Raw genomic sequence first — 25726 nt, forward strand, 5'->3', positions numbered from 1 at the left:
CTGTTACAAAGAAAACAGACCCAGTATCTCCAATCTTTCCTCATTGCCAAAATTCTCCAGTCCAGGCAACATTCTTGTAAATCTCCTCTGCACCCTTTCCAGTGCAATCACATCTTTCCTGTAATGTGGTGACCAGAACTGCATGTAGTACTCCAGCTACGGCCTAACCAGTGTTTTATACAGTTCAAGCATAACCTCCTTGCTCTTGTATTCTATGCCTCAACTAATAAAGGCAAGTCTTCCATATGCCGCCTTAACCATCTTATCTACCTGGCCTGCTACCTTCAGGGATCTGTGGACCTGCACTCCAAGGTCCCTTTGTTCCTCTACACTTTTCAGAGTCGTACCATTTTAATGTGTATTCCCTTGCCTTGTTAGCCCTCCCCAGATGCATTACCTCATACTTATCCGGAGTGAATTCCATTTGCCACTGTTCTGCCCAACTGACCAGTACATTGATATCTTCCTGCAGTCTGCAGCTTTCTTCTTAATTATCAAACACACAGTCTATTTTATTGTCATCTGCAAACTTCTTAATCATACCTCCAACATTCAAGTCCAAGTCATTGAAGTCCAGAGATAACACATGCTTGGATGAGGGTTTCAGCAGCGGATGAGCTGAGGCAGGGGCAGAGTTGGGCGATGTTACGGAGGTGGAAGTAGGTGGTCTTAGTGGTGGAGCGGTTATGTGGTCAGAAGTTCATCTCTGGGTTAAATACGACACCAAGGTTGCGAAAGGTATGGTTCAGTCTCAGACAGATGCCAGAGAGAGATGATCTGTCTGACATTGAATCGTAAGTACTGCACACGTCGCAGCTTACATGTTCAGATGTCCTTGCACATCTGTGTGTTCTACTGATATGGATGAGAATAATTTTAACAAAGTTCCAATCCTTTTCCTAACAGAGAATAAAAATGATGAAGGGCCTCACCTGTGATCCTTTGTCTCCAGTTTCACCTTTCTCTCCTAGTCCACCCTAATAAACAAAGTGAAACAGTAATCAGCAGTCAGTCCCAGCTCTGGCCATCTCCGTATCACTGGATCTCACAATCAGACCTAGAAATACATCCATTCAACACGATCAAATCATGGCACTTTCACAGGAAATTTCCTCGTGTATTCTCTCAATTGACTGCTGGAATTTCCTCCACGTGTAAAATTGGCAAAATATAGCATGAAGCCCCATTTACACATCTCTCCGGGGTTTCCGTCAATTTTACAACAGTTGATTGGGAGAAGGCCCCAGGAACTTCCAGTGATTATTCATTTCAGGAACTATTAGACTGCGTGACCATGAATTGTATAACTATACAGGGTCGTGGGAGGGGGGGCATCAGGGAATAACCATCCAGAAACAAAAATAATCATCCTGAATGAAACTAACTCAATTTACTGGCTGCAATTGCTCTCTGGCTCCAAAAGCTGCTTTCCCATTCCCCCATTCCCCCCTCTCGTCCCCATTCCCCCCGACCCTGCCCTCCTTCCCGACCATCCCCAGTCCCCCCTCCCCTCCCCCGACCCTCCCCATTCCCCCCGACCCCCCCCATTCTCCCCCCGACCTTCCCCCAACCATGCCCTCCCTCCCTCCCCTCCCCATTCCCCCCTCCCCTCCCCATTCCCCTCCCCATTCCCACCGACCCGACCCTCCCCATTCTCCCCAACCCTGCCCCCTCCCCTCCCCATTCCCTCCAACCCTGCCCCCTCCCCATTCCCCCCCTCCCTTCCCCCTCCCCATTCCCCCCTCCCCTCCCCTCCCCACTCCCCCCTTCCCTCCCCCGACCCTCCCCATTCCCCCCTCTCCCTCCCCCTCCCCATTCCCACCGACCCTCCCCTCCCCATTCCCCCCTCCCTTCCCCCTCCCCATTCCCCCCTCCTCTCCTCTTTCCGCCCGACCCTCCCCATTCCCCCCTCCCCTCCCCATTCCCCCTGACCCTGCCCATTCCCCGCTCCCCTCCCCTCCACATTCCACCCTCCCCTCCCCATTCCCTCCCCGCCCTCTCCCCCTCAACCCTGCCCATTACCCGCTCCCCTCCCCTCCCCCTCCCCATTCCCCCCTCATTTCCCCATGACCCTCCCCATTCCTCCCCTACCCTCCCCCTCCCCTCCCCATTCCCCCCCCAACCCTGGCCATTCCCCGCTCCCCTCCCCTCCCCATTGCCCCCTCCCCTCCCCATTCCTCCCTTCCCCTCCCCTCTCCGCCGACCCTGTCCATTCCCAACTGAAATTTTAGCCCTGCCTCCCTTGGACTTAAAGGCCTTGACAGGGTAGATGTTTCCCCTGGCTGTGAAGAGTTTAAAACCAGGGGTCATAGTCTCAGAATAAGTGGTTGGCCTTTTAGGACCGAGGTGAGGAGAAATCTCTTCACTCAAAGGGTGGTGAATCTTTATTCAAGATGGTGATCGATAGAATTTTTGTTACTAAGCGAATCAAAGGATATGGGGTCAGTATGAGAAGCTGGAGTTGAGATAGGAGATCAGCCATGATCTTATTGAATGGTGGAGCAGCCTCGAGGGGCCGAATGGCCTACTCCTGCTCCTATTTGCTATGTTCCCATGGGAACTAGAGCATCAAAGTTGGAGCTGAGGGTCTGGTTGAACAGATCGCTAGCTGCAGAAATGTCGAGGTAAATGGAGGGCCAAAGCCGAGACAGTTGGGATTGTGTAAGTGAAGTTTTAAGTGAATTGGGAGATAGTTTTATTCCAGGGGCGGACATAGAAGGTAGTAAGGTTGGGCGGGTGGTGAGCGATCAGAGCTGCCTTATCTGTGACTGACACGATGGGAGTCCATGTGAGATGGCAAGGTCACGGGGGTGGCCGATGAGTTGGGGAATTTATAGAGGGAGAGATTAAGGGAGGATAGGAGGCTAGTGAACCCGGAGGAGAGAGAGCATGATGAATTGAGATGGAGGAGATGGAGGTTGAAATCACCGAGGATGAGAAGTCATTCAGTGCAGAGGCTGAGGGATCTTGGTGATAAAATGATTGTGGTACTTGGGTGGATGGTGGAGAATAAGGGGGAGAAATTCAACTGCTTTGTGCTTCCCGTTAGCGCCTGGGGGGGGCCAGTAATGGGGCACTAAGGGGTTAGTGACCAGGTGTGGCAAATTCAGTGACACCCGCGAACTTCAATGCCGGTTTAGTGTTGGGCGCTAACACTTACTGCCTCGGCCTCTAGCGCCTCGCAGATCATGATGTCCTGTTACCGTCCCGGATGTGAAATTGCCTTCCGCCCCCTGCTGTACCGCTGGGCGTCAACAACGGCAGGAAGAGGAGGCGTTGTCACCTCAGCTGGCCGCTTCGGGAGCGCTAATTAAAGGGAATGGTTCTCAGGCAGGCCAACCTTTATTATTTACACCCGTCTTGTGCCTGCTGAAAGTTTTTGCTGTTACATTGCTACGCGATGTCCCAGCCCTCCGCTCTCCGAGAGTGTTTGGGGCTGTAATGGCAGTCGTGCAAGTCGCCTTGCAACGCAGAAATCCTGGGAAGTATGTTGTGCACCAATGGCCCTTCCCTTTCACTGAGGGAAGCAGCCTCTGATGCCATTAGCATTGCTACCGCCCGCTCTCGCACTTTAGCACCCTAAGAAAAGTGGTTAGTGTCATGTATCTAGACATTACAGATGATGTGCCACCAGAGGGCACTACTATGGGAAACTTGTACACCAGCTGTATGGTCACTAAGGTGTGCCAGCAGAGGGCACTGCTGTGGGAGACTTATAGGTTACCTGTACAGGTGTGCCAGGCCTAGTAAAAAAGGCAGGCCACCATGTGTGATCCTCACTCTGGTATTACATCAAATGGACTAAGGTCACTACAGTTCAAGCACAATACATTGCCGCATGGAGTCATTATCAGAGCATCCAAAGACACAACAATTGCCGACGAGATTACAGACTTTCACGCGAATATGGCTAACCTTGGTACGTTGCAGCAGTTCGCCGATGGTGATGATTGGGACGCCTTTGTGGAGAGGCTCGACCATTTCTTCACTGTAAACGACCTGGCAGGCGATAATCCGGCCACATTGGCTGATAAGCACAGAGCTATCCTGCTAACCAGTTATGGGCCCACCGTCTATGGCCTCGTGAGGGACTTGCTGGCACCAGCGAAAACAACGACCAAAACGTACGAGGAGCTTGCAACGCCCAAAGAGAGCATCCTCACAGCCAGACACCATTTTATACTCACCGACGGCTCGAAGGCCAGGAAATGGCAAAATATGCTGCAGACCTCAGGAGGCTGGTGGCACCGTGTGATTTCGGCGACCACCTCACCAAAGCGCTGCGGAATATCTTTGTCATCGGAATCGACCACGAGGGCCTTCTTCACAGGCTACTTTCTTCAGATACCACAGTCACACTGCAGAAGCCATCACCATGAGCCAAGCATTCATGACTTCGACCTGCGGCTCTAGGCGGATGACTCATCCTCAGGTCTCAAACCCGTCAAGTACTGTACACAGAATGGCGCCTTTTAGAGACTGGACTGTAGAATGTGAATCTCCTCAGAGGAGAGAGAACAGGCTTGCGAGTCCCTTAACTCAGAGTCCGCCGAGGGGGGCGAATCGAGTAGCACCATGCTGGCGTTGCGGAGGGAATCACAGGGCTCACCAGTGCCGTTTTAAAGACTGTGTGTAAAGGCTGCAGCACAAAGGGCTACCTCCAGCGAATGTGCAAAAGAAATATGACTCACTGTGTTGATGAAGAGTCTGCAGAGGGCCATGAATCCAGCGCGGATTATGAAGCGATAGTCAGAGAGGCAGCTCAGCCCCACGATGAGGTATATAGCATGTTTACCTGCACCACCAAATGTTCCCCGTTGAGGATGGAAGTCGAGATAAATGGCGCTCCAGTCTTCATGGAAGTGGACACGGGGGTGAGCCAGTCAGTAATGAATCAAGAAGCCTTTGAGAGGCTATGGGACAATCAAACTGAACGACCAAATTAGTCCCGGTTCAGGCAAAGCTGCGCACCTACACCAATGAACTTATCCCAGTCATTGGTAGTGCAGATGTAAAGGTACTCCATGATGGCACGATGCACAAGTTATCCCTGTGGATTGTTGCAGGTGATGGACCAACGCTACTCGGAAGAAGATGGATGGAGAAGATCCATTGGAGCTGGGAAGACTTCACCCCTCCAGCGATCGACGTCCCCTGCGCTCAGAGGCAGAGGAAGCCCTCACCTGAGGTTGGATCCGGCACCAGAGAGCAGACCAGCACAGCACCCGAGGCACAAACCGCTCAGCACGACTGCGTGGAGATGATCCAGCTGAGACGACCCGAACGCACCTTCCAGGCTCCAGTGGCAGGACTCCGGAGGAAGAAAATCGGATCCAAAGGCGACTTCGCAGCCTCAGTGGCAGAACCCGGGGAGAAGAGGGTCACAGCAGTCGACATCGTGGATGGAAGAAAGATGGCGCCCAAACCACGAGGTGAAGCGCTGAAGGAAAAGATGGCGGCGGCCAGACCACGAGGTGCAGCGCTGATGGAGCAACACATGGTACCAAATGGAGAAGAGGATTGGGGTAAAGATAGAAAGGCTCTCTTAAAGGAGGCCAGCAACCCACCACAATTAAAGGGACAGTTCCACATTCTCAATCAATGTAATAGCAACTGTGAGTTAAATGTAAAATGTGTAATTGATGATCAGAGTTTTATACATGTAATAAGCAAAGAAAAGTCGTGCGATTGTGATCGGAGCTACAGTTTATCTACAATGAGTAATGAAATGTTGTGCGATGTAGGATTTCAACTGTATTCTGATTATGTAGTGGGAAAACACCCATCGGGAGCACACAGGTCCAGTGAGCTACCCAATGCCTGTGTCCCTGGGACCAGAGTGATGCACCATGGAGTGTGGCCACAAGCAGCAAATATAGACAAGCTGCAGAGCAAACGATCTCAGGAGGGCAACAGCACCGGTATTGATACCCTGCCCCCGATCGGCTCCACCTCTCAGGCACCCGGTGGCACCAACCGCCATGAGCCTGAAAGAGCAAACTGCGCTAAGGTGCAGCCCCCAGACCCTCTCGCCACCAAGGCTACACCCGGGAACGAAGGGTCACCCGCAACGGTTCTCCCAAATGGGACCGGGACCAGCCAGGATCCCAAACCAAATAACGCCCAGGGAAACGAGTCAGCAGTTCCCTGTGCACTGCCAGACGGCTGCTCCTCAGGGAACAGCAGTGACCCGGGGTGCAAGGAAAGGACAGGGAGGTCACAGGCATCTGTGAACCTGCCCAATGCTAGCAGCAACGGCAAAGGCCCCGAGAGCAGGCAACTTGAGCCAACCGGGTTCCCACTGCCAGCACTGGGCACCGGGCCTCCACCAGACTACCTGGACACCATCCAGCAGTTCTGGAACTAGTTTGTCCTCCCTCACTGGTGCTGACACCTGCACTGATTCCAAGTATGTATCAAGAATGTACCTCACCGGTCAAATGTACTTGCCTCACAACTGTACCACAAATATAACGATATAAATGCAAATTTTTTTTTTCTGGACTTGAATGTATATGAATGTAATGAGCCACCGGCATAATCTATATGTGGGGGGGAGAGAATGAAGTGGTCATGGACTCACAACAGAAACCACCAGCACCTCCACTGCCAATGAAACACCATCCACTCACCCAAGATGGAAACGACCCTCCAAGGGTCAACCAGATAGAGCTAAGCCCAGAGCACAGTCAATGTATGAAGGCGATTTGCACTAAGGACTTGGGGGCGAGTGATGTCACGTATCTTGACATGTTACTGCCTGTACTATTACATATGATGTGCCACCAGAGGGCACTACTATGGGAAACTTGTACACCAGCTGTATGGTCACTAAGGTGTGCCACCAGAGGGCACTGCTGTGGGAGACTTGTAGGTTACCTGTACAGGTGTGCCAGGCCTAGTATAAAAGGCAGGCCACCATTTGTGATCCTTACTCTGGAGTTATATTAAATGGACTAAGGTCACGACAGTTCAAGTACAATACATTGCCTCATGGAGTCATTATCAGAGCATCTAAAGACACAACAGACACACTTGATTTAGTGCTCCACTTCTCTCTTGGTGCGCTATACAGAGGCTGAACTCCAGGACATCGTCAATGTATTTACCGAGGCATACAAAAGCATGGGCTTCACGCTAAACATCCGTAAGACAAAGGTCCTCCACCAGCCTGTCCTCGCCGCACAGCACTGCCTCCCAGTCATCAAGATCCATGGCATGGCCTTGGACAACGTGGACCAGTTCCCATACCTTGGGAGCCTCTTATCAACAAGAGCAGACACTGATGACGAGATTTAACACTGCCTCCATTGCGCCCGTGCAGCCTTCCTGAGGAAAAGAGTGTTTGAAGACCAGACTCTTAAATCTGCCACCAAGCTCATGGTCTACAGGGCTGTAGTAATACCCACCCTCCTGTATGGCTCAGAGACATGGACCATGTACAATAAACACCTCAAGTCACTGGAGAAATACCACCAACGATGCCTCTGCAAGATCCTACAAATCCCCTGGGAGGACAGACGCACCGACATTAGCGTCCTCGACCAGGCCAACATCCCCAGCATTGAAGCACTGACCACACTCGATCAGCTCCGCTGGGCAGGCCACATCGTCCACATGCCAGACACGAGACTCTCAAAGCAAGCGCTCTACTCAGGACTCCTTCACGGCAAACGAGCCAAAGGTGGGCAGAGGAAACATTGCAAGGACACCCTCAAAACCTCCCTGATAAAGTGCAACATCCCCACTGACACCTGGGAGTCCCTGGCCAAAGACCACCCTAAGTGGAGGAAGTGCATCAGGGAGGGCGCTGAGCACCTCGAGTCTCATCGCCAAGAGCATGCAGAAAACAAGCGCAGGCAGCGGAAAGAGCGTGCGGCAAACCTGTCCCACCCACCCTTTCCCTCAACGACTTTCTGTCCCACCTATGACAGGGACTGTGGCTCTCGTATTGGACTGTTCAGTCACCTAAGGACTCATTTTTAGAGTGGAAGCAAGTTTTCCTCGATTCCGAGGGACTGCCTATGATGATGATGATGATGGTGCACTAAAGCTGAATTTCCCGGGAGCAGAAAATCATTACCGCCTGGAACTACTTTTCTGAGATTTCAGAACTTATCGCCCCAAACAAGGCATGACGGAATTTCTAGCCCGAAGGATTTATCATAATTCCTTCATCGTCGCTGGTTCAATATCCTGCAATTCCCTTCCTAATACTATTGTGGGTACATCATCATCATCATCATCATAGGCAGTCCCTCGAACAAGGATGACTTGCTTCCACGAGAGTTCACAGATGTTTCAATGAAGGACCCAATGTTCCAGTCCTGAACTCCAATTGAGGGGGTGGAAGATGCCTGTGCATGGATTTTTTTAATGTGTGGTGACTGTTGCACACCAGCCACCACACGGGTTTGACAGAGCTAGGTCTTGGTCCAGTGGCAAGGGTTAACCAAGACGACTGGAGACCAGCTGTGCTGCATGGACCTAGTGCGCACACATATCGCAGTGTGGGCTGGCCCGTGCTGCCCTTTGGCCCTCGGCTCTTCTGGGCCCCGTGCCCTTATTCACCGCACCTCCGCCACGATGTACAATCGGTACAAGGACTGTCGTGGTTCAAGACCCACCACCCACTTGCCATTTCTTGAGAAAAAGGCACACACTTTCTTGAGAATTACCCTGTTTGATTTGTTTGGGCTCGTCCCCCATTGTCTTCAGATTGGTCCTCTTAAACCAAATATCCGTGTTATTGGTTTATCATAGAGCAGCAGGAAAGGAGGGATTTTAGCCCATCGTGCTACTGAGCTACTAATTCATGCCTCTGCTCTTCTCCCCATAGCCCTGCAAATGTTTCCTTTTTAAATATAATCCAATTCCCTTTTGAAAGTTACTATTGAATCTGCTTCCACCATCTGTCAGGCAGTGTGTTCCCGATCATAATCCACTGCATACACAATTCTCTTCATCTCCCTCTTGGCATTGATGCCAATGATCTTCAATCTGTGTCCTCTGGTTGCCAACTTTCCTGCCAGTGGAAATAGTTTCTCCTCATCTACCCAATCAAAACCCCTCATCCTTTTGAACACCTTTATTAAATCTCCCCATAAGCTTCTTTGCTCTAAGGAGAATAATTCCAGCTTTTCTCATCTCTCTACATAACTGAAGTCCCTATCTCTCGTAACATTCTGATAATCACTTCTGCAGTCTCTCCAAGGCTTTGTCATCTTTTCTAAAATGTGGTGCCCAGAATGGGACACAATACTCCTGCTTTGGCCTAACCAGTGATGTATTAAAGTTTAGCATAACTTCCTTGCTTCAGTACTCTGTGGAGCCAAGATTCGCTTGATAATGCCGCCCGTTAACACCACCGAAGGGCGGCAAACGGGTGGCAAAGGCCTACCATCGGCAGACAGCGGCGTCCATGCCTCCGTAGAAATTGAGTTGGTCATTGGTGGAGGCGCCAAGAGTAAACACTGTGCCCTCTGTCGCCACCCACGTGGTGACATCATCCAGCGTGCAACGCTCCCTTGGCACCGCTGCCACAATATTTGGTTTGTACGGCGGCCTAATGGGCAGGTGTCCATACAGCCTGCAAAAAACAGTTGTAACATCGGGGATCCCGGGCGGCATCGCCCAGAAAGCAAGGTAAGTTTTTCTCTTTACTTATTTCAGTAATTTCGTTTCTTTCCCCTGTTTTTGCAGCTCGCATTCCAACAGCCTTCCATGGGGAAATTGAGCGTGTCTCCTGAGCTCCTGCTCTGTTGGTGCCCGAGGGTGAGTGTGCAACGCCACTTTTAGCGCTGTTCTCTCATATTTGGGCGTAAAAACTGAATTTGCCAGTTTGAGGCTGCGCCTAACGCCTGGCACTAAATTCAGCACTCAGGCGGTGTCACCGCCTCAAAAACGGCCATAACCAATTTTGACCCCTTTGCCTCTATTAATAAAGCCCAGGATCCCGTAGGCTTTTCAGCAGCCGACTCAACTTGTCCTGCTACCTTTAAAGATTTGTGTATGTGAACCCCCAGGTCTCTTTGTTCCTGCACACCCTGTAGAAAATGTCACCATTTACTTTATATTGCCTCTTCTCATTTTCCTTCCAAAATGCATCACTTCACACTTCACTGCATTAAACTTCATCTGCCATGTGCCTGCCCATTTCACCAGTCTGTCTCTGTCCTCCTGAAGTCTGTTACTATCCTCCTCATTGTTTGCTAGATTTCCAAGTTTTGTGTCATCCACAAACTTTGAAATGATGTCCTGTAAATTCAAGTGTTGGGCTTGCTACATACTGACTAAAAAAGTTCTCCTGAATGCATTTTAAGAATTCCACACCCTCTATACCCTTCACACTATGTTTGTCCCAATCAATATTTGGATAGTTAAAATCCTCTACTATTACTACCCTATGGCTTTTGGACATCACAGCAATTTGCCTATATATTTGCTCTTCTATCACCCTCCCACTGTTTGGAGGTCTATAATACACACCCAGCAGTGTGATCGCCCCTTTTTTATTTTTCAATTCGACCCATATGGCCTCATTTGATGATCCCTCTAACATATCATCCCTCCTCATCGCTGTAATAGTTTCTTTAATCAGTACTGCGACCCCCCACCTTTTTTACCCCCTTCTCTATCTTGTCTAAAAATCCTGTAACCAGGAATATTGATCTGCCAAACCTGCCCCTCTTTCAGCCATGTTTCTGTAACGGCTATAATATCATACTCCCAAGTGTCTACCTGTGCTCTAAGCTCATCTGCCTTATTCGCTATACTCCTTGCATTAAAGTATATATCATTCAGCACAGGAAGACCGCCTTGATTACTACTTACTAAACCCTGTTTCCTCTGTCGTACAGATTCGCTTTCTAAATTCTTGCTATCCAATTTCTGCTTTACTTCCTTCCCTATTGAATTCGTTCTCAGGTTCCCATCCCCCTGCCAAGCTAGTTTAAAATCTCCCCAACAGCACGAGCAAAACTCTCCGCGAGGATATTGGTTCCAGCGCTGTCCAATTTGTACAGCTCCCATCTCCCCCAGAAGTGGTCCCAATGCCTCAAGAATTTAAAGCCCTCCCTCCTACACCAACTCTCTAGCCACAAGTTCATCCTCTCTATCCTTCTATTCTTATACTCATGAGCAGATGGCACCGGTAGTAACCCGGAGATTACTACCTTTGAGATCCTACCCTTTAATTTTCTTCCTAGCTCCCTAAATTCTGTCTGAGGACCTCCTTCCTCTTTCTACCTATGTCGTTGGTCCCGATATGGACCCTCGCCCCCCCAGAATGCCCTGCGTCCGCTCTGTGACATCCTTGACCCTGGCACCAGGGAGGCACCATACCATCCTGGAGTCATGTCTATGGCTGCAGAAACGCCTGTCTGTTCCCCTAACTATTGAATCCACTATCACTAGAGCGCTTTTATTTTTCATCCCTCCGCCTGTGCAGGTGTGCCACCCGTGGTGCCTTGGAATTGGCTTTGGCTGCATGCCCCAGAGGCACCATCGTCCTTACCGATGCTAAGAAGTGAATATCGGTTTGAAAGCGAGATGGACTCACGGGGGGACTCCTACGCTACATGCCTAGCATTCTTACTTCGTCTAGTGGTCACCTACTTCCCCTCTGCCTGCATGCTTTTAAGCTGTGGGGTGATCACCTCCTGAAACATGCTATCTGTAGTGTATGGAGAAAGAGTCAGACTGAACACTGTGAGCTCAAAGTAAAGTGTGACCTTAGTCTTTTATTGCAGGTCTCCAGAGTGCCTCTCCAACCTGTGAAGCACTCTTAAATACCTGTGCTCCCAAGGAATTATGAGATCCTTTGGGACTCCAGGGAATGAGCCCTCTGGTGGCTGTACAGAGTATATACAAGTCCAGATACATAACAACATTCCCCTCCAAAATCAATAGTGTAACTATTTACAAAGTGAGTCGATCTGGGGCCCCTCTTGCCCTGGTTGATCTTCTCGGTGCGAAAGCTGGTGTTGTTGAATCATTTGTTGGGCCCTCGCTGGGCTGCTGTGCAGCTGGCCTTGCTGGGCTGCCAGCTATGTTGGGCCCTGCAGGGCTTCTGTGGATGATGGGTTCTGCTTCGTGGTCAACTGGTGTGTGTGTTGGGGGATCAAAAAAGATAGGGTCCAAAGTGGATTGCTCAGGGTAATCTGTGAATCTGAGTTTGATTTGGTCCAAGTGTTTCCTGTAAATGAGTCCATTTGAAAGTTTGACCCGAAACACCCTGCTCCCTTCTTTGGCCATGACAGTATCGGGAAGCCACTTGGGACCTTGCCCATAATTTAATACAAATACAGGATCATTGACTTCAATCTCACATGACACATTTGCGCTATCATGGTATGCACTTTGTTGAAATTGCCTGCTCTCTACCTGTTCATGTAGATCAGGGTGAACTAACTGCTCTTTTCATGAGCAGTTCAGCAGGTGGGATCCCAGTGAGTGAGTGAGGTCTCGTGCGGTAGCTAAGCAGGACTCAGGATAGACGAGTCTGCAGTGAGCCTTCAGTTACTCTCTTCAAGCCTTGCTTGATGGTGTGCACTGCTCTCTTACCTGATCATTGGACGCTGGTTTAAACAGGGCAGATGTGACATGTTTGATCCCGTTATGGGTCATAAATTCTTTGAACTCAGCACTGGTAAAACGTGGCCCGTTGTCGCTCACCAGGACATCGGGTAAGCCGTGTGTGGCAAACATGGCCCGCAGGCTTTCAGTAGTGGCAGCGGACGTGCTAGCCCGACATTATCTCACATTCAATTCACTTGGAGTACGTGTCTACAACCACAAGGAACATTTTACCCAAGAACGGGCCTGCATAGTCGACGTGTACCCTAGACCACGGTTTGGAGGGTCAAGTCCATAAACTTAGCGGCGCCTTCCTGGATACATTGCTTAACAGCGAGCATGTATTACATCTGTGAACGCAGGACTCTAAGTCTGCATCGATGCTGGGCCACTACACATGGGATCTGGTTATCGCTTTCATCATTACGATGCCTGGGTGGGTACTTTGGAGTCATTGATGAAGGTGTCTCTGCCCTTCTTGGGGACCACTACTCGATTGCCCCACAGAAGGCAGTCTGCCCGTATAGACATTTCAACTTTGCGCCGCTGGAACGGCTTTATCTCTTCTTGCATTTCCACTGGGACACTGGACCAGCTCCCGTGAAGCACACAGCTTTTGACTAGAGATAATAAGGGGTCCTGGCTTGTCCAGATTTTGATCTGCCAGACAGTGACAGGTGATTGCTCACTCTCAAATGCTTCCATAACAATGGCTAGATCTGCGGGCTGCACCATTTCCATCCCCATGATGGGCAATGGCAGCCTACTGAGAGCATCGGCGCAGTTTTCTGTGCCTGGCCTATGGCGGATGGTGTAGTTGTATGCGGACAACCTGAGCACCCATCTCTGGATGCGGGCCGATACGTTGTATTTATCCCTTTGCTCTCGGAAAACAGGGATATAAGTGGCTTATGGTCAGTTTCCAATTCGAATTTTAGCCCAAACAGGTATTGATGCATTTTCTTTACCCCATAGACACACGCTAACGCTTCTTTTTCAATCATGCTGTAGGTTCTCTCAGCCTTAGACAGACTTCTGGATGCATAAGCAACTGGTTGCAATTTCCCGAAATCATTAGCTTGTTGCAATACACACCCGACACCATATGACGACGCATCACATGCTCGTACCAAACGCTTACATGGATCATACAACACAAGCAATTTGTTTGAGCATAACAATTTTCTCGCTTTACAAAGGCATTTTCTTGGCTTTTGCCCCAAACCCATTTGCCCCCTTTTCGTAATAAGACATGTAGTGGTTTTAACAGGGTGCTGAGACCCGGTAAGAAGTCACCAAAGTAGTTCAAGAGTCCTTGGAATGACCACAGCTCCGTCACATTCTGTGACCTCGGTGCGTTCCCGATTGCCTCCATCTTCGCGTTGGTGGGCCTGATGCTGTCCGCCACAATCTTCTTTCCCAAGAACTCCACTTCAGGTGCCAGGAAAATGCACTTCGAGCGTTTTAACCTGAGCCCCACGCAGTTGAGCCGACTAAGAACCTCCTCTAGGTTCTGCAGGCGCACGACTGTGTTCCGACCTGTGACCAAGATGTCGGCCTGGAAGACCACGGTGTGCGGGATCAACTTCAGTAAACTTTGTTTCTCTGAAATATCGCCGCCGCTGATCGGATTCCAAACGAGCATCTGTTATAAACAAAAAGACCTTTGTGCGTGTTGATGCAGGTGAGGGCCTTCGATGATTCCTCCAGTTCCTGTGTCATGTAGGCTGAGGTCAGGTCTAGCTTCGTGAACGTCTTTCCTCCCGCCAGCATTGCAAAGAGGTCGTCGGCTTTTGGAATTGGTTATTGGTCCTGCAGGGAGAAACGATTGATAGTTTCTTTGCAATCGCCACAGATTCTGACAGTGCCGTCTCCCTTGAGGACTGGGACATTAGGACTGGCCTATTTGCTGAACTCGATCGGTGAAATGATGCCCTCTCTTTGTAGCCAGTCGAGCTCGATTTCTACCCTTTCTCTCATCATGTACAGTACTACTCTCGCCTTGTGATGGATGGGTCGTACCCCCGGAATTAGGTGGATCTGCACTTTTGCTCCTTGGAATTTCCCGATGCCTGGTTCGAACAGCGAAGGAAATTTGTTTAAGACCTGTGCACACGAAGTGTCATCAGCGGGCGATAGCGCTCGGATGTCGTCCCAGTTCCAGCGTATCTTTCCCAGCCAGCTCCTGCCGAGCAGCATGGCACCGCTCCATTGTAGGAGACCTTTACGGTAGCACTGCCGATTAGAGGAATCAGCTATTTCATGTATGTTCTTAGTTTCATGCGAATTGGAGCTAAGACTGGCCTTGAGGCCTTGTTGCACCACAACCTTTCGAAAGTCTTTTTGCCCATGATGGACTGGCTCGTGCCCGTGTCCAGCTCCATTGACACCGGGAGTCCATTTAGTTCAACATTCAGCATTATCGGGGGACAATTCGTGGTGAATGTGTGCACCCCATGTACCTCTGCCTCCTCTATCTGTTTTGTCGTGATCCTCCGTGGATCTGTCCTCTTCTGCAACGTGGTGGTTTTCAGGTTTAGCAAGCCTAGCAGCTCGCCTGCACACTCATTGGCGGTGTCCCATTGTTCCACAGCCCTTGCAAATGTATCCTTTGAATCGGCATGAATTGAAATGATGATCACCGCCGCAGCGCCAACAAGGTGTTAATAGCCTTGCATTCATCACCCTTGATGGTGGACTCTGAGACATCTACGGACGTGTAGCTGCAGGCATGTGTGACCTGCCCTGTCCATTATGATTCGAAAACAACATCACTTTGTTGACAGTACTTGTAGCAGCACTTGTGTGCTGAGAAATTTGCTTAGTATTGTCACTGGTGGCAATGAACGCCTGGGCTATCGCTATGGCCTTACTCAAGGTTGGGGTCTCTACTGTCAAACGTTTGCAAAGTATGGTTACGTGGCCAATGCCAAGTATGAAAAAGTCTCTGAGCATGTGCTCCAAATGTCCTTCAAATTCGCAATGTCCTGCAAGGCGTCTTAGCTCAGCAACATAACTCGCCACTTCCTGGCCTTCAGATCTTTTGTAGGTGTAGAACCGGTACCTCGCCATCAGAACGCTTTCCTTCGGTTCAAATGCTCTTGGACCAGTGTGCACAAATCGTCATACGATTTCTCCATGGGTTTCGCTGGAGTGAGCAGATTCTTCATGAGGCCATACGTTGGTGCCCCGCAGACGGTGAGGAGGACCGCTCTATGTTTGGCAGTGTTCTCTTCCCCATCTAGCTCGTTGGCCACGAAGTATTGGTCGAGTCATTCCACAAAAGTTTCACAATCATCTCCCTCTGAGAATTTCTCCAGGATGCCCACTGTTCTCTGCATCTTTGGGTTCGCTATCTGTATCTCATCGCCAGTTGTGGTGTATGGAGAAAGAGTCAGACTGAACACTGTGAGCGCAAAGTAAAGTGTGACCTTAGTCTTTTATTGCAGATCTCCAGAGTGCCTCTCCAACCTGGGAAGCACTCTTAAATACCTGTGCTCCCAAGGGATTATGAGATCCCTTGGGACTCCGGGGAATGAGCCCTCTGGTGGCTGTACAGAGTATATACATGTTCAGATACATAACATTATCCACATAGCAAATCCATGATTTGGGTGGGTTATTTTGAAGAGGAGAGCAGGTCTTACACGAAGAGGTGGGAAGACTGCAGGGGAGGGAAGTGGTGTGCTGTGGATTGCTGGTTGGGACTTTGAAGTAATTACCTGGTGCCTTTATAGGAGTGAATAGGAGAAGCCACGCCTGATACAGGAATTGGCTTCTGAGCCTGGCGTTCTCTCACCTCAAGAAGCTGACAGGATCACGTCTTCACTGGAATTCGTAGGAAGAATATTCTACGCGATGCACCATCTCAGAAAAGATGAGATTCAACAATAACGATGCCGGTGACTATTAGTGGGTTGGAGCACTTGGACCAGACACTGAAATTGTGCAGAAGGTATTTTCACTTGCACCGATAGTGCTGACAGCTTATTATAGCTTGCAATCGTGCAGTGTCTGGCCCAGCATCCCACATATATTCGGGGAGATCGAACTCATTCACAGAGCTTTGAGCAGTGTGAGTGCGTAAAAGGAATTAAGGTGCAGAGGTAATCTGGGCTCACAGCATTCTCCAACCGTTAATATTAACGGAAGGAGATTCCTACAGGACCTGTTGCCACCTGAACTCGGATGCCCGATGCACACATCTGAGCCGGGAGTGTGAACTGGTTAATTCTAACCCATTGTTCATCAAACCTCACATTTCATGTTATTCGATTTGGTGGGATCAGTTTTAGTCGGTCAATGCCATTCAAGTTAACTGGAGATAAACTTGGGCACACACCTACCGTGAGCTTACAACAGCCCTTCTTGCATTGCCAGTCCATGTCTGAACTTGTAAAGAACTTGTAGTACCTGTACACACAACTGAAACAGCCCCAACCAAAGTCACTAATGACGTGCTCTGTGATTGGGAGCCTGGTGCATTATCCCGCCTCATCCTCTCTGCAGACTTTGACATGGTCGACTGCACAATCCTCCTCCAACACCTCTCCTCCACTGTCCCGCTCTGTGGGACTGCACTCGCTTGCTTCCACTCTGCTCCATCCCATCAGAGCAAGAGCATCTCCAGCAATGGCTTCTCTTCCCATCTCTGTATTGTCACACTGGGAGTTCCCCACGGATCCGCCTTTCGCGCTCTCCTCCTCTTCATTGATGTAGTGTATGCAGCACTCAAATCACTGACTCCACGCGGTCTGGTGTTGTAGTAACTGCTGTGACCTTAGTCCTTTATTGTGTAGCTACAGAGTGCCTCTCAGGTGTGGTGGGCAGCCTTTTATACTCTGTCTTGCAGGTACTTTCAGGTCTCCCACCACAGCGCCCTCTGTGGCACACCATTGTACTTATACATTTAATGTACCTGGACAATACATAACAATCGACATGCTGCTCCTTGGCGATATCGTCCTCAGACCAGGCCACCAGTACATGTCCAGATCGGTTAGTGATTATAACTAAAGAGGAACTTACCGGTAAACCTTTGAAACCGCTCTCTCCTCTCAGGCCTGGTTGTCCCTGTTGATGGAATGGAATAATAGATTAGTAGAGCAGCATGACTATCAAAGCTGCCAGATAACGACAGGCGAGGTCACTAATTTACACCATTTCAAAGGACATGAAACATTATAAAATAAGCAAAAGATACAATAGCTACCCAGCATTTGCACCTTGTGCCTGAGAATATTCTGTGAAGCTGGAATGGCATGGAATAGTGAAAACAATTTAAACAATTTAAACACGGATGCGTTTTAAAAGTTAATGGGGTGGATTCACTGTTCAATTAAGCGGAGTGCGTGGAAAGGGACAATGCTCTCAGCCCCTGACCTTATCGAGCTGAATCCTGGGATGCATTGGGCGCATGCGGGCGTGGCACAATTGGGAACAGGAAAACATGGGTGAGGAAGTCTAGCCGTAGCCTGATTCCTAAAGCCAGCAGCAGCAGCCTTAAAGGTGCAGTGTCCTGGAAGACACAGGCGAGAAGCTGAAGGGCAATGAATTTTACCGTTGACAGAAGCAGAATTTTTATCTCAACAAGAAGTAGAGTTGTACGTGACATCGGGGAGATTTTTTTCCAGGGACTGATGCAGAGGGAAGTGGGGTTGGAAAGGGGATGTGGGTGGTGAGAGGTACAAGGAAGTGCTTGGCTCAGTCTGTGATTGAGACCATGGGAGACAGCAAAGTCAAAGGAATGGTTGTGACTATGCGTAGGAGAATGGAGGGAAAGGTGTAGGAACATAGAAACATGGAAAATATGAGCAGTAGTAGGCCATTCGACTCTTCGAGCCTGCAGCGCCATTCAATATGATCATGGCTGATCCTCTATCTCAACACCATATTCCCGCTTTTCCCCCATACCCATTAATGCCTGTTGTTTCTCGAAATCTATCTATCTCCCTATTAAATATATTCAGTGACTTGGCCTTCACAGTCTTCTGTGGTAGAGAATTCCACAGGTTCACCACCCTCTAGTGAAGAAATTTCTCCTCATCTTCTAATAGGGAGGACATCAGAGGAGAGGGGGCAAGAGTAGCAAAGGTAAAGATTGAAATCAGTGAGTGTAAGGAGTTACTCACTGCACCGGTTGAGGGAGGAAAGGAGGGAGGATGTCTCGGGGTGGGGCTGTAGACAGTGAGGATTTTAAAGGAGATTTGAAAGCGAAGAAGGTGAGGTGCTTGATGGAAGCGAAGGAACCAGAGGAGTCGGGGAAGAGAGCAAGGTGCATTTGGCCTTGGCAGTTTGGTCAGGGCAAAGTGTGGCCAGGTAGGGAGGCAAAAGTAAGTGGCATAGTATCATCTCTTCTGGTCCAAGCTTTCGTTAAAGCCAGAATGTCAATTCAATCAACTACAAAAAGGTTGTGGATGTCAAGGGCCTTATTCGTGAGTGAATAGACATTGCGGAGGGAAAAGTAGATGTTATGTATTAACGCTTGGGGGTCACTAGACATCAGAGGCCGCTGCGGTCGGAGGTCATCGGGCTGTACGCATGTGGTATATGTGCTTGGTCACCTGAATATCAGCTGGGTGTCTTTGTCACGCTGGCACTCTTGGGCTGGAATTAAGATGGATCAGGTTGCATCTGAGTGAGTTTACAGTAACCAGACTCTTTACTCATTACAATTGGCGACGAGGTAATTTAAGAACCTTCGCATGCACAATGGGCACTGTTGGAATCCTGGAGAGATTCATGGAAGGCGAGGATTGGGCGAATTTTGTCGACCGCCTAGATTAGTATTTTGTGGCCAACGGCATGGAGGCAGAGGCCTACGCAGTTAAGCACAGGGCAGTTCTCCTCACCGTTTGTGGTCCGAAAATTTATGGCCTGATGAAGAAACTTCTCTCGTCTGTACGTCCGGCAGAAAAAGGGTACGAGGAATTGTGTACGTTGGTGGGTAACAATCTGAAGCCAAAAGAGGGGATCATCATATCACGCTGCGGTTTCTACACGCATGTTCATGCTGAGGGCCAGGACGTGTCGGGATTTGTCACCAAGCTGCGATGTCTTGCTGAGCCGTGTAAGTTCGGGAACATGCTGGAAGATATGCTATGTGATGTCTTCGTGATAGGCATCAGCCATGATGCGATCCTCAGGAAGCTGTTGGCTGCAGAGACGCTGGATTTGAAAAAGGCCATCGCGACTGCCCAGGCATGCATGATGATGGATGATAATTTGAGGCAGATATCATCAATGAGTCGTTATCGAGCAGAGCTGCTTACGCAAAACCTGCCTCTGCTCAGATCCCGCCAACTGGTTCGATCCAGATTTCACCCTGTTGGCGTTGTGGGGGCAATCATTGGCCTCATCAGTGTCGATTTAGACAATACTCATGCAATGGATGTTCGAAAGTGGGACATCTTCACAGGATGTGTCCACAACGGAGCAAGCGTGATGCGGCTCACCACGTGGTTGATGAAGACCAGTTCAGTGATGGCCCGGATACGCAACCCGAGGAGGAAGTGAATGGACTGTATTCGTTCACGAGCCAGCTGATAGTCGTTAATGTGAAGAAGCTTAATGCCGTGCCTGTATCAATGGAGCCAGTCGATAATGAGCCAAAGGACATTCGACAAGCTGTGGGACACTAAGGCTGAAAAACCAAAGCTGAGTCCAGTCAATGCCAGGTTGTGTACTTACACTAAGGAACTCATACCAGCGCTCGGCAGTGCAGCAATCGAGGTGTCATATGATGGTGTGGTTCACGAGCTACCATTATGGATCATCCCAGGTAATGGTCCAATGCTGTTCGGCAGGAATTGGCTCGAGAAAATCAAGTTGAACTGGAATGATGTCAAGATGTTGTCTCTGGTAGATGATACTTCGTGTGCTCAAGTATTGAAAAAGTTTCCTTCTTTGTTTGAACCGGGCATTGGTAATTTTCTGGGAGCCAACCTGGACTCCAATGCAAGGCCTGTCTATCATAAAGCTCAGTCTGTTCCTTACATGATGAGGGAGAAGGTTGAAATTGAGCTTGACAGACTCCAGCGTGTCATATCACTGGCCGAGTTTAATGAGTGGGCTCGTCCCATTGTTCCTGTGTTGAAGAGTGATGGCACTGTCAGAATTTTTGGAGACGACAAGGTTACACTTAACCGATTTTCGAAACAGGATCAGTATCTGTTACTGAGGGCTGATGACCTGTTCGCCATGCTAGCTGGTGGAAAGTCGTTCACGAAACTGGATCTGACGTCGGCCTATATAACCCAGGAGTTTGTCGACACTTCGAAGAAACTAACCTGCATCAACACCCATAAAGGACTGTTCGTCTACAAAGGTGTCCTTTTCGGATTCGTTTGTCTGCAGCCATATTTCAGAGGAATATGAAGTCCGTTTCTAGAACTGCCGTGTTTCAAGATAACCTTCTGGTCACAGGTCATGACACTGCTGAACATCTGAACAATCTTGAAGAAGTCCGACAGCGTCTGGACAAAGTGGGACTCAGCTGAAATGCTCAAAGTGTGTATTCATGGCACCTTAAGTCGAATTCCTCAGGAGGAAGATTGCTGCTGATGGCATCAGGCCCACAGATTCGAAAACCGAGGCTATCAAAAATGCACCCAGGCCTCAGAATGTGACAGAGCTGCGTTCGCTCCTTGGGCTACTCAACTACTTTGGTAATTTCTTACCCAGATTGAGCACTTTACTAGAGCCACTGCATATGTTACTAAGAAAAGGCAACTCAAGACAGAGCCTTTGAGAAAGCCAAGAATCTGCTATGTTCAAACAAGTTGCTTGTTCATTATGATCCCTATAAGCCTGTGATGCTTCATCATATGGGATTGGCTGTGTACTCCAATAAGCAAATGAATCGGGCAAGCTACAACCTGTTGCATATGCTTTGAAAAGTCTGTCTAAAGCGGAAGAGCTTACAGTATGGTAGAGAAAGAAGCTTTGGCCTGTGCGTATGGGGTAAAAAAAATGCACCAGTACCCGTTTGGTCTTTGTTTTGAACTAGAAACGGATCACAAGCCACTCATTTCAATGTTTGCGGAAAACAAAGGTATTAATACCAATGCATCATCCCGCATTCAAAGGTGGGCGCTGACATTGTCTGCCTATGATTACGTCATCCGTCATAGACCTGGTACTGAGAATTGTGACGATGCACTGAGTCGTCTGCCCTTACCCACAACTGAGATGGAGACGCCTCAACCTGCAGATCTACTGTTAGTAATGGATTCTTTTGAGAGTGAAGGAACCCCTGTTACTGCTCAATAAGTTAGGATCTGGACCAGCCTTGACCCTATTTTATCGGTTGTGAAACGGTGTGTACTCAGTGGTGATTGGTCTGCCATATCTATGGAGATGCATAAGGAGACCAAACCTTACAACCGTCGTAAGGATGAGCTGTCCATTCAGTCAGACTGTTTACTGTGGGGTAATCATGTAATCATGCCGAAGAAAGGTAGAGAAAAATTTGTACGTGAACTTCATAGCACTCATCCTGGTATTGTCATGATGAAGTCCATTGCTAGGTCTCATGTATGGTGGCCTGGAATTGACTCTGATCTGGAATCAGTGCAATACTTGCATGCAGCTAAGTAAAGTACCAGCGGAACCTCCCCTGAGTCTTTGGTTGTGGCCATCCAAACCATGGTTGAGGATCCACATTGATTTTGCGGGCCTGTTCCTAGGAAAGATGATTTTTGTCGTAGTAGATGCATATTCAAAGTGGATAGAGTGTGTTATTATGTCATCCAGCATGTCTACAGCTACCATTGAGAGCCTTCGTATCATGTTTGCTACTCATGGTTTGCCTGACATTGTTGTGAGAGAAAATGGATCTTGCTTCACAAGTCTTGAGTTCCAGGAGTTCATGAAACTCAATGGCATCAGACATGTGAGATTAGCTCCATTCAAGCCTGCTTCTAATGGTCAAGCAGAGCGTGCCGTTCAAACGATCAAGCAATGTATGAAACATGTAACTCAGGGCTCACTGCAGAGACGGTTGTCATGTATATTGCTCAGTTACAGGCCAAGATCTCATACACTTACTGGGGTTCCTCCTGCTGAACAACTGATGAAGAGAAATCTCAAGACCATCCTGATTTGAATGATCATGTTGAAAACAGACATCAAAGTCAGCAATGGTGTCATGATCGTGTTGCCGTGTCACGCGACATCTCAGTCAACAATCCGGTTTATGTACTGAACTATGGTCAAGGTCGAAAGTGGATCGCGGCATTGTTAAAGCCAAGGAGGGTAACAGAGTATTTATTGTCGTGCTCAAGAATGGGCAAACATACAGGAAACACCTTGACCAGGTTAAACTGCAGTACACAGATGAACTGGAACCGAGTGAGGAAGATGCAGTCAGTGACCAACCAACCATTGTTCACTCATCAGAGGACTCTGCTGACATTACTGACTCTGAATCTTCAGTCTCTGATGTGGTCATAACCACTCCCATCAGATCGACTACTCAGCCTTCAATTTCAACGGACTCAGAACGCTCACCCAGAGCCAAAGTTGAACTGAGACGATTAACTTGAGGGGAAAGTTCCAGACCGTCTTAATTTGTAAAAAGACTGTTGTTAAGATTTTAAAAGGGGCACATTGTTATGTATTAATGCTTGGGGGTCACTAGACACCAGAGGGTGCCACGGTCGGAGGTCATCGGGCTGTACACATGCGGCATGTGTGCTTGGTCACCTGTATATAAGCTGGATGTCTTCGTCACGCTGGCACTCTCAGGCTGGAATAAAGATGGATCAGGTTGAACCTGAGTGAGTTTACAGTAACCAGATTCTTGAGTCATTACAGTAGAGATGGGCAGTGATTGATTGGAGGGGGCGGCGGGGGTGGGGGGTGGGGGGGCGGCGGGGGGTCAAGGGAAGAAAAATGGACAGGGAAGGACAAAGTGGGGATAGGGTAGTTATACTAATTAGATATAAGATAAATGGCAGTAGAAAAGGGGACCTAAAGTTCGAAACAAAATACATATGGATTGAGATAATGGATAAGAGATCGATCACATTAATAGGGATATTCTACAGACCACCTAATAGTGGAAGGGAAGTGGAGGAAGAAATATGTAAGCAAATCTATGAAATGAGTATAAGACAGGGGGAGTAATTGATTTTCGCCCCATTTACACGCAATAACTTTTGAGAGGCGGGCAACGTAGCCCCAGGGCTAAAGTTTCCCCCCTCTCAAAATATTCGCTTTAGCAATCCAGGAAGGAAGCGGAGCGCTAAATCAAGCACTCTATTGCCTTCTTGGAGCATTAACGGGTCGGACACCTCAGCAGCGCTGCACACTGGGCCGTGCAGAGCTGTCATCTACACAAGCACAATGCTACAGGTTCTGCAATTAAAGAAGCACCTATCTGGACCACTGGGGATCAGGGGGAGCTGTGTGATCAGCCCGGCCCTCAAGCAGAGCACCAAGCTGAGCGATCGCGGGAAGGAAAGGTGAGATTTTTCTTACTTACCTCGGCCACTCGCCTTTAACCATCGCCTCCGTAGCGGCCGGCGCACGATCCATGCCTCCTTCGCCTGGCACTGCTGCAGGGGGCGGATGTCCATTTCGGGGCCGGGACACTAACGGGGCGGTTCCCACACCGATGATGTCACGATCTCCGGGCGCAGGAGATTGAGGGCAACGCTGTAGCACCGCAGCTAAACTCCCACCCAATATGGCGAGAGTCGATGGCAGCGCCACGCCCGGTCGGTAACACATTTACACCCCATTAGTGCCCCTGGGGGCGGTAACAGGAGGCACAAATGCACCGAATTTCATGGAAAATTTCAAATACCACCAAATAAACTGCAAAGAGGTAGGGAACGGGGTAAAGGGAATAAAGTTTTTAACAATGTGTTCAGGACTCCTTTTTTACCTACTGGCAAAAAGAGAGAAACACTGCTGGATCCAGTAATGGGAAATGGACCAGTGCAGGTAAAAGAAGTAATCATAGGGGAACATCTAGGCAATAGCAATCATAACAATAACGTTTAAAATAAGGGACTGACTATTTGTACTGTGTTTTTTCTGTCCTTCTGTGCATGTGTCTGTTGAGACTCCACGTCGATGCCTCCCACCCGAACCAGAAGTGCCGGACCCGAACCTGAATCATTCCGACCATGTTGTCCGCTGACCCCCCGACCGAGCGTCCCCAAGCAGCCAAGAGGGAGGGGTAAATAAATAGAGAGAGAGCCTGCAGGGGAGGGAGAGAGTGCGGGAGAGCATGGGTCAGGAGGGGTGGCAGTGGGAGGGGAGAGAGAGAGAGAGCCGGGTGTGGGGGTGGGGGGGGGGAGAGAGCGTGAGGAGCTTGGGGGGGGTTGGTGGGGGGAGAGAGAGCGTGGGGTGGGGTGGGGTGGGGGGAGGGGAGAGAGCCGGGGGGAAGGGGGGGGGAAGAGAGAGAGCGTGAGCTTGGGGGGTGGGTGGGGGAGAGAGAGCGTGGGGGGGAAGAGATAGAGCGCGTGTGGGGGGTGAGAGAGAGCGAGTCTGGAGGGGGGTGAAGAGAGAGCCTGGGGTAAGAGGGAGGGAGAGAGAGAATGGGGGGGGGAAGAGAGGGAGACGCAGGGGGGGGGGGAAAGAGCTGGGGTGGGAGGGAGAGTCTGCGGGGGGGGGGAAGAGAGAGAGACATGGGTATGGGGGATCGGAGGGGAGAGAGGGAACTCAGAGGGGATGGAGTATAAAAGCAGGGAAGTCTTGCTACAGTTATATAGGGTATTGGTGAGGCCACAACTGGAATAGAGCGTGCAGTTTTGGTTTCCATATTTACAGAAGGATATACTTGCTTTGGAGGCAGTTCATAGAAACATAGAAACATAGAAAATAGGTGCAGGAGTAGGCCATTCGGCCCTTCGAGCCTGCACCGCCATTCTTTGAGTTCATGGCTGAACATGCAACTTCAGTACCCCATTCCTGCTTTCTCGCCATACCCCTTGATCCCCCTAGTAGTAAGAACTACATCTAACTCCTTTTTGAATATATTTAGTGAATTGGCCTCAACAACTTTCTGTGGTAGAGAATTCCACAAGTTCACCATTCTCTGGGTGAAGAAGTTTCTTCTCATCTCGGTCCTAAATGGCTTACCCCTTATCCTTAGGCTGTGACCCCTGTTTCTGGACTTCCCCAACATTGGGAACATTCT

The 25726-nt window shown here is 49.3% G+C and overlaps 1 protein-coding gene across 1 annotated transcript in view; it reads right to left on the reverse strand.

The window, feature by feature from the left end:
• Positions 1 to 25726, reverse strand: part of LOC139226180 (collagen alpha-1(XXVI) chain-like) — a 688496-nt gene that overhangs the window by 14593 nt on the left and 648177 nt on the right. Inside the window, exons 12-13 of the mRNA XM_070856814.1 lie at positions 17605 to 17649; positions 933 to 977 (exon numbers count right to left, since the gene is read on the reverse strand). Of these exons, the coding sequence (XP_070712915.1) occupies positions 933 to 977; positions 17605 to 17649 (90 nt within the window). The remainder of the gene's footprint in view (positions 1 to 932; positions 978 to 17604; positions 17650 to 25726) is intronic.

This window comes from Pristiophorus japonicus, chromosome 16 (assembly GCF_044704955.1).
Source record: "Pristiophorus japonicus isolate sPriJap1 chromosome 16, sPriJap1.hap1, whole genome shotgun sequence".
Taxonomy (NCBI): domain Eukaryota; kingdom Metazoa; phylum Chordata; class Chondrichthyes; family Pristiophoridae; genus Pristiophorus; species Pristiophorus japonicus.